The sequence below is a fragment of the Hoplias malabaricus genome, chromosome 5 (assembly GCF_029633855.1).
Source record: "Hoplias malabaricus isolate fHopMal1 chromosome 5, fHopMal1.hap1, whole genome shotgun sequence".
In the NCBI taxonomy this organism is placed as follows: Eukaryota; Metazoa; Chordata; class Actinopteri; order Characiformes; family Erythrinidae; genus Hoplias; species Hoplias malabaricus.
In genome coordinates this window covers 47,901,198-47,910,754 of record NC_089804.1, presented here as the reverse complement: position 1 = coordinate 47,910,754, position 9,557 = coordinate 47,901,198, and the positions used below count along the sequence as shown (strand labels likewise).

The 9,557-nt window shown below is 40.3% G+C and overlaps 1 protein-coding gene across 1 annotated transcript; it reads right to left on the bottom strand.

Annotated features, from left to right (window-relative positions):
- Window positions 1–776: 776 nt before the first annotated feature.
- tas1r1 (taste receptor, type 1, member 1) lies at window positions 777–7,570 on the bottom strand. The gene is made up of 7 exons (XM_066672366.1): window positions 7,407–7,570; window positions 6,972–7,260; window positions 5,735–6,493; window positions 4,648–4,860; window positions 4,252–4,372; window positions 2,005–2,375; window positions 777–1,331 (listed from the first exon to the last, which is right to left on the bottom strand). The coding sequence occupies exons 1-7, from the start codon at window positions 7,568–7,570 to the stop codon at window positions 777–779; spliced, it is 2,472 nt and encodes an 823-aa protein (XP_066528463.1).
- Between the last annotated feature and the right edge of the window lie 1,987 nt (window positions 7,571–9,557).

The window sequence follows — 9,557 nt, the reverse complement described above, 5'->3', positions numbered from 1 at the left end:
GTGCATGTTCAAACTGATACAGAAAATATTATAGTGTTTACATTGTTCACACGGCTATAAAGCATTAACAGGCGAAATCATTTTATATCATGGCTGTATTGTAACTCTCTAAGAAGCTTGTCTAACAAAGTTCTGAGCACAAGTTTATTTTATTTGAAGAACAATTCTTACTAAGATTTTCACCTATTTTAAGGCATTTATGGCTTTCCTTCAAGAGCAGTGTTCATATTGAAATTATTGAATATTGAATTACTAACAGTATATTCTGACAAAAAATAAATAAATAAATGAAAAGAAGCTACATGCTGAGTCATGATAATAATGCTATTATAATTGGCTTATAATATTCACTGTATAAGAACTCGTGTTTAATGTATTTTACTAAGTTATCAGAATGTCTTTTTCACCATCATGCGTTAAAATGACCAGTGGGGATTAAAAGACATCTGCTATGGCACTTTTAAGGTCATTATTTAAGGCAGCTGCCCAATTAAATCACTTCCTAATTCCCAAGAAACCGTGTAGTGAAACTGGGCACACTTGCCTGAGAGTAGAGCTCAGAACAGATGGTCACTTGTGCCAGCTTAGACCATGGCACTGCTCCTTCATCTGTTAACACAATTACCCTTTCTTCTTTATTCTACATGGAGGCCAGGCATATGCCAGGCAGACAAAGTAAAAAAAAAAACATGATCTTAGAATGAGCTGTCTCTGAAACGTGTGAATCTAGGTTTACGTTATTTTATACAGAGAAAGTTTGTACGTAATAGGGGTGCTCACTGTTTGGTCATGGTATACATCTGAATGCAGTTTTGGAAGTGGGCAGTGGTATTCATTTGAGGTTTTAATAAAATGATGTACACTTTGGGTAAAAAATATCCACCAAGTATTCCAAGGACACTAAACAGTACGGCAGCCGCCTGCAAAGCCATGGTTATTGTCCCTCTGTTAACAGTGTAGACTGTGAAGAAACTGATCCAGGAGATCATGTAGATCATGAGGCTGAATGTAATACATTTGGCCTCATTGTAATTCGCTGGCAGGTCTTTACCCATGTAGCTAAGCCAGAAGCAAATAACGCTAAGTATAGACACATACAGGATCTCTACCAATGCGCCAACAGACAGAGTGTTACTGCACTCCAGAACAATGCTGTCAGGGTACAAGTCATAATTCTCTGATGGGACCGGTGTGTTCAAATTCAAATGAAACACAGAGATGAGGACCTCTACCACAGAAGAGACCAGGATAAACACTTCAGGGCCTCGGTTTTTGGCCCAGGTCTCATAGAACCGAGGGAGTTTAGACGACCACTTAAATATGCACACCACCTACAATGAGATCAAAATACAGAGGCCTTGAGAATGGAACAGGCTGACAGCAGACAGTAGCAAGCAGATAAAAGGTATTATCACTTAAATTTGTCAAACAAGTGACCTCTCCCAAAATGAGGAAGGAAAGGGGCAGCATGAAGGAGATTATTCAATCAGAACACACATTCCATCAGGTACAGAAATTTGAAAATGACTCGACATACACCAGTCAACCATATAACAGGAGCATTTTGTAGTTCTACAAATGAACAGGGTGAAAGGGGGCTAATGAAGTATGCAGAGCAACAGCAGGACACCAGTCTAAAACTGTAGAACTACAAACTGCTCCTGAATGGTTAATGGAGTTGGGTGATTAGCCAGTGAGCTTAGAAACAAGGAGGTGGTGTTATTGTTATGGTTGGTTGGTGTACATTTTGTGAGCATTTGTTAGTCAGAGGTTTAATAAAAAATGTTTTGATAATAGGATAATGGCTTTAAAGTCCCACAGAATCAAAAGAACACAACATGATTTAGCATGGTGATCGGTTATACCATTGGTTATATTCATTTACTTCAAACTGAATCTTTATTTTAAGAAGAAACAACAGCATTATTAATAAATATTTAGCCTATTCTGCCGGCCTCTGCTGAAACCTGATTTCAAATGACATGATTTTAAAAGACCTCTCACCTGGAACGAGCGGACGGTCACGCAGGCCAGGCAGACGGTGAAGTTGAGGAGGAAGAGCGACTGTTTGAGGAGACAGGCTGGCTGGGAGGGTTTGCCAAACTGGCAGAGTGCGCTGAAGGACGCTGCGGTCAGGGACAGCAGCATGAGCAGACAGGTCCTGCCCCCAGCAGACTTCACCACTGGGGTGGTGATGTTGAGCAAGAAGAGGACAGCAGTGCCCAGGGTGAGCAGCAGAGTCGAGGCCAACAGAACAAGCAGAGCAAGAGATAAAGGAGCATCCCATGGCAGGTAAAGCACAGTCCTGTTCAGACACACCTCACTTTCAACTTGAGACCACTGATCCCGCTGACAGGACTGGCAACTGGTTGAGCCTGGTTACAATATACAGTGTGAAACTGAAGTGAATATTATACAATGTGTTAATTCATATTAATTCTTAAGGTCTAGCTACTTTATAAAGTCATCATTATTGTAAATATTACTAAGAACTGAAGTTATATATATATTACTAGTTCAGAGTTTAGGGTTAAATCCATTCTTTAGACTAAACATGAAAACATTCAGTTAGAAAAAGTGATCTGTGTAGCACCATAGGTCCTTTATGGCTATATGTACACTGCTTTATTTAAAATAATATGAAATTGTATCCGTAGATGGTGCTCCAAGTCCACCATTTTTACAGATGCACTGTCTGCAGAAGGCCAATCTGTTGATATACAATCTGGCAGTTGCTGACTACAAGACTACAGTTGGCAAATATTATTCAACACAGCACTGATAATATCATAACACATTGAAATAATGTGTAGCATTTATACCGTGATCATTGCTTTGGTGCTGAAACAAACAGAAAAGCATTATTGTAATATTTCACTCATGAATGTAACAGAGCATTATATAAATTTTGCAGTTGTTTTTATTCATAATCAAGTGTCCTTGTACATATATAATAGAGAAAATATTAGTAACCTATAATTAATTCATTAATTCACTGTCTGTAACCGCTTATCCAGTTCAAGGTCGCAGGGGGTCCGGAGCCTACCCGGAATTATTGGGCGCAAGGCGGCAATACACCCTGGAAGGGGCACCAGTCCTTCACAGGGCAACATATGCACACATTCACTCATACACTCACACCTATGGCCACTTTTTTTGAGCTGCCAATCCACCTACCAGCTTGTGTTTTTTGGACTGTGCGAGGAAATCTGAGCACCCGGAGGAAACCCACGCGGACACGGGGAGAACACACCAAACTTCTCACCCAGAGCAGGGCTTGAACCCACAACCTCCAAGTCCCTGGAGCTGTGTGACTGCGACACTACCTTCTGTGCCACCATGCTGCCCCTAACCTAGAATTATATGTGAATATTTAAAATTGTATGAGAACTGATCATGGGGAAATCTACCATACTTCCAAAGTTTGGACTCTTTAAATTCCCTTAAATTTTAGGTTATTTTACAGTAACTGTTATTTCTTTCTATAAGAAAACACTGAACAAAAATATGTAAAGTTTTTGACAGCACCATGGTTCACCCTGTTCTTTGTTTATGGGGGTTATGTTGGCAATTTATCTGTTGTTGTTGTAGGTCTGTTTATGGGTGTTCTTTCTGCACTTGTGCCTTTTTAAGGGCGAGACTAAAGGATGTTTGTTGCTTTTGGATGTGTTTCAATTCACCAGTGTCTGTCACAACATGTAATAATAAAAGTGAAGAATGGCGGATCCTAGGGTAAATGAAGTCTGACATAGTGAATGTATTTCCAAGTTAACAACATCACCACCTCGTGGTCATATTTTGAACTACATGTATCACACTGCATGCATCTTGCCATATGGTATGACACAGAATCTCAGATTTACATTATTAGTCACAATGGGTCCAAAGACTATCTAGAACAATTTGGAATAAGGCAGCAAAATACCTGGAGCAGGGCACAAGGGAGAAAAGCATCACGTTACACAATCATACACACACTCACACGTGGACAATTTACCACCCCTAACGGTATGTGCTCTTGGATTGTTGAAGAAACTGAAGCACCTGGATGAAACCCATGCAGACAAAGTAAAAACACACCAAACTCCTCACAGACAAGGGGCAAGGATAGGTCCCACACTCTCAAAACCCTGAAGCTGACACGGGCACTACAAGCTTTGCCACTTTGCTGTCCTCAGATTAATATGTGCACTTGTTTTTTTTTTCATTTAGAGATTCATTATCTCTTCAGTGTGTGAATTGTTTATTTACCAGTCTTATTCAAGAAAGTGGAAGCAGGGCATGCCTGGCATTCAAAACAGCACTTGTGTTGTCCAATCTGGAGCTCTCTATTTCCATAGGGGCATTCTGGAGAGCACTGGGACACAGGTACCTGTGTGAACAGAAAGCTCACTTATGTTTAATCCAGGATAAAATCAGAAAGAACAATCTGAACAACAACCACGTATTGGCTGATGGTCTAATTCTAAAGTGAGTAGATACTCTTTAAATTAAACTTTTTGCTGAACTATTACTTTAAATGTAAAGATACAAAATATGAATGTTATTATTATTATTTTAATCCAAGGAACCTCATTTCCCATAAAAGGTCCACAAATTTCAAAAGATAAGTGGAAAAAGTAGGAAAAATAGACATACATTTGTTACATCTGAAACTTTGCCCATCCACTGAATCCGAGAAATATCCATCTGAAGATTCGGGGGGTCTGGATTGTATGCCCCCACCACTCTAAACGACCAAGCTTGGCCATTCCATATCCATGTTACTATGTCATAACCAGTGGGCGGGTCTCCATTCTCATCAAAGTACACAGATGTATTTCTAACAGAAAACCGCACCCGCTTTAAACTTTGAAGAAGCTGCACTGGACAAAGACAAAAGGAATTAATAATAGACACAAATATCATTGATTTATTGTGACATAGGGCCTTTTGGATGGCTGTGTAATAAAATAATTGATAGAAACATTTACAAATAGTGATTATTGTGATTTCACATATATTAAATAATATGTTAAAAACTAGGGCTGTGCCATATCATATCATGCTCAATAATATCGCAACTTTTTTAAGCGATAAAAAAAATCTATATCGTGATATTCTGACTTGTTTACGTGATGATGTCACGCAGTTATACGTAATATGGCAAACATTCATTACATGAGTCATTTAGGCACAGACAAGAAAGGTGGAAATTCGCTCTGTGTTCAAAGAATTTGCTCCAAAATTGGAGTGACAGTCGTGAATGTGGTTTGGATATAAAATATCAATATTTTGTATATGTTTTATATAAGGTCAGAATCTTGGTATGTTCCAGCTGTTTACAAAATAAGCAAATGCTAACACATTTATTTGTTGTTTATTCTGAATATTTGAAATCTATTGTCTGTAAGGGCTGATCCAGTTCAGGGTCGCGGGGGTCCAGAGCTTACCTGGAATCATTGGGCGCAAGGCGGGAATACACTCTAGAGGGGGCGCCAGTCCTTCACAGGGCAACACAGACACACACACATTCACTCACACCTACGGACACTTTTGAGTCGCCAATCCACCTACCAACGTGTGTTTTTTTGGACTGTGGGAGGAAACCGGAGCACCCGGAGGAAACCCACGCGGACACAGGGAGAACACACCAACTCCTCACAGACAGTCACCCGGAGCGGGAATCGAACCCACAACCTCCAGGTTCCACCGTGCCACCCCATCATGCAATATTATTATTTAAAATACTGACCTGCCAGGGTTGTACTGCAGTTTTCTTGCATTTTCCTGAGTCACAATTAAGGACCTGGCGCAGTGCATATGCCACTGCATATACCGCCTTATAGACGTTAAAAGAAGAATCAGAATCAAAACTACCCAGAGAATATCTTTCAGTTGCCATTGTGTATAAGTCTGTATTTTGCAGGCATGGGACAACAAGGTCACTGACATTGTCAAACAAGCTTAATTCTTTAAGCTTAGACACAGCTTGAGTCTCAAAAGCCTGAAACCCAGAAAAGGTTGAATATTTGACAGATACTCCCAGGACAGTCCCAATAGTGTTAATTCCTGGAATTCCTGACACCAGGGTGGCAATGGACCAGTCCTCTGTCCCAATCCATACTTTGTCTGTCACATTCTGCTCTATCACAAAAGGGAAGAAGTCTGAGACTATTCTTTTGCTGGAAAACACCACTATGGTGTTCACTTTGGTTTTGATGATGGCTTTAACCAAGTCTCGCATTTGTGGCCTTGTGTCATTGCTGAGAACGGGTATAACAGCTTGGTATGCAATGCATATATCATAACCTGATGCCTGCCGTGACAGACTCAACATTCCTTGCTGGCCATATGAATTGTCACTGCCAAGAAGTGCTATCCAGGTCCAGTTAAATTTCAGAAGGATCTGGATCATAGCATCGACCTGGTTTTTGTCACTGGGGATGGTGCGGAAGAAAGCTGGGTATAACATTTTGTTGCTCAGCATTTCATTGGAAGCCTCATAGGAGATCTGTGAACATCACAACATGATTAGAGGAAGTGACTCTAAAAACATTAAAGGAACACTATGTAAGATTTTTTTTTTTTTTTTGCTCCTGGGGCTCCCCCTAATGTGAATCGTCTTTACAGCACTGTACTAAAATCAATGGGGAGGCGGAGGGAGTGGAGGTGGTTTCCTGCCCTCCTCCAAAACTTACAAAGTGCAGTTTCTGTAGTGCCGAGCACAGAGTGACAATGACAGAGGCTCTGTGCTCCCCTTTACAGCTCAGTAGAGCATCACAATAATTTTGAAGCTGCAATTTTAAGGCAAAAATATTACGTAGTGTTCCTTTAAGTATGATAAATGCATTACCCTACACACACAGTACTGTGAGAACGAATTTGTAATTTTATGTAAGTATAAATAAAACATTTAGACAGAACCTATTTTAAACAGAATAGGTTTTGTATTGGATAATGACTATAAATACGTTTCACTGCTGATGTACCTCAGGTAGCAGGTAGGAGCCCAGTGCAGCTGCTGGAGTGAAGGCATAGTCACTGCTGTCTGGACCAATGAGTGCTAGTGCCCGTGGCTCCACTTCTGCATTGTTATATTGCTGGGCAAGCAGGTCAACTGTGGCCAAAATGCTGGCTGAGAGGGAGCAAGTGTCATGCATCTGGTATCCGAGAGTGATGCCTGGCAAGAGCTGCTTATTTCCAGAGCTGTTGTTGATCTCCTCCACAGTGTAGCGCATAGCCTGAACCAGGTGATAGCCATGTTTGTTTTCTTGTCCTCTGAAGAAACCAAAATGACAAGCAGCAGATCCATAAGAGAGAAAACTCTAAGGAATATCACAGTTAGACTGAGATAGAGAACTTTCAAACACTGCGGCTAAAAGAGCATATACATTATCAGTCATTATCTGAATGCAAAGCCTTACTGTTTACAGTCTGCCAGCCAAGGTGAAGGTGACATGGTCTGAGCAGTGTTATGAAGAGGGAACATGCCATAGATGGTATAATCTCCTTTAAGTTGGAGTCCACCTCCATGACAAATGCTCCACATACACACCAGCAGCAGAGTCCTGTGCAGCAACTCTCCCATGCTTCTCCCATGCCCCGCTCCACACAGAGACACGCCTTCTGTTTTTCTACACTCGATTGAAAGGGAGGATTTGCATACTCGAAAGTGTTAAAGTCACAGAAAGATGGATTTGCATTATGCCATTTGTTTCTCACCATCATGTTTTCCTGTTAGAATAATGAATTGAATGCATTTAATAAACCATAGAAACAAGATTAGGTGTGGTCGGATTACTTTGTGACACACTTTACGAAAGCTATACAATATATGCCCTAGGTTTTCTAGACACCCCTTATATTTAGTAAATTCATCTATTTTAGTGGAATATCAATTGGGGACACAGACTGCTTGTTTAATCTTTATAGAAAATAAATATTGCTGAGCAGCTTTGATAGGTCTAAAAATATTTAGTTCGTCAAGGACATACTTTAAACGTCAATGGCCGTCCAAAATCCATCTTAATAGGTCAGTTAAGTGGTGACCAATTAATAACGTCAATGGCCGTCGAATATGCGTTTTAAACAATTCAGTTATTTCGGAACCAATTAATAACGTCACTGAACGTCCAAAATACGTCTGATAGTCGTCTTTTCAACGTCTGTGTTTGGACGTCTTTCAGCTTTCATTTTAAACCATAGGAAAATGTTGATTAGACTGCATTCATTACGTTATTTCAACGTTGAATCAACGGCTAAATGTGTTTACACTGATCAGTGCCAGGTGTTAGCTAGTGGGGTGTTGTAAGTATTTCCTGCACACTTAAGTTACGACTGCTGCCTCTGAAGATGAACCAGAATATTATAAAGTAATATTCTGCTGCCTCTGCAGCTTCCTTGGAGGCACTGAGCTACATTATCCTCAATTTGAACAAAACTAAATAATGAGATTTTTGCAACACTTCTAACAAATTATGAAACAGGACTAAGTGTACAGTGTGCTGCATATTTATTTCAATTCCAAAGTCATTTCTGAGAGTCAGAGCAGGTAAACCACGATGGTCTAGGAAGAGTTCTACTGGTTTATGGCACTGTATTTGAAAATCCCTGCCAAATTCGTTTTAACCAATCACATTCATCCCCACGTGTTGTCTAGTAAAAAATAACCGCATTGAAGGCTGAGTTGCTCTGAGTTGTTTTGAGTAGTGATTTTGAACACCTGCCCCACAAGCACTTTGCTGTGGAGCAGTCAGTAACTGGAATGAACTGGAATGGCTTATGTGATCAGGAACTCAGCATCACTCAACATCATTACCTGACCTCACTAATGTTCCCAATAATGAATTCCTTCTTGATGGAATGTTCTAATGTAAACCCTTTCCTGAAGACTAGAGGCTTTAACTGCAGCAACAGGGACAAACTCTTTATTAATACAATTCAATTAAGACCACATTTCATGGACATGTCTTAACAGGTCAAAGGCAAAATCATTAAAAATATTTAACAGGAAACAGGACAGAAAACACAAGCTCTTTGGGTATGGTCACTGCCATCACGTATGGGCTATGTTTTTGCTTTTATTGGATATTTCAGTGGAATGGTGGAAATCCTTTGAGGTCCTGAAATGTGAGACAATTCTCTATCCAACCAAATTCTGTCGTTTCCTCAAACTGAAAGAGCTTAAATTACATCCAGTTGTATCAGCATTCAGACCACTGAAGGGCCATTTGCCTGGGCATTCGAGCATTTACACAGTCTTAGGTAAACAACAGACCGCAGTCTTGTTTTGTTTTCTGTACCATTGCTTCGGACTAATGCAGGCTTGAGGTGAGAAAGGCAAATCCATGTAAAACACTGTCAGTGGGAGAGCTACAAACGACTGTAAAACATTAATACATGCCATTTATGAGGGGGAAACATACTGTTGTACAATCTATTGAACAAAACCAACTTTGGCTCCTTAAATATTGAATTTTGTGTGTTCTCCCCGTGGGTTACCGCCCACGGCCCAAAAACACACATCGGTATGTGAGTGAATTTGTGGCTCTGTGAAGGACTGGCACCCCCTCCAT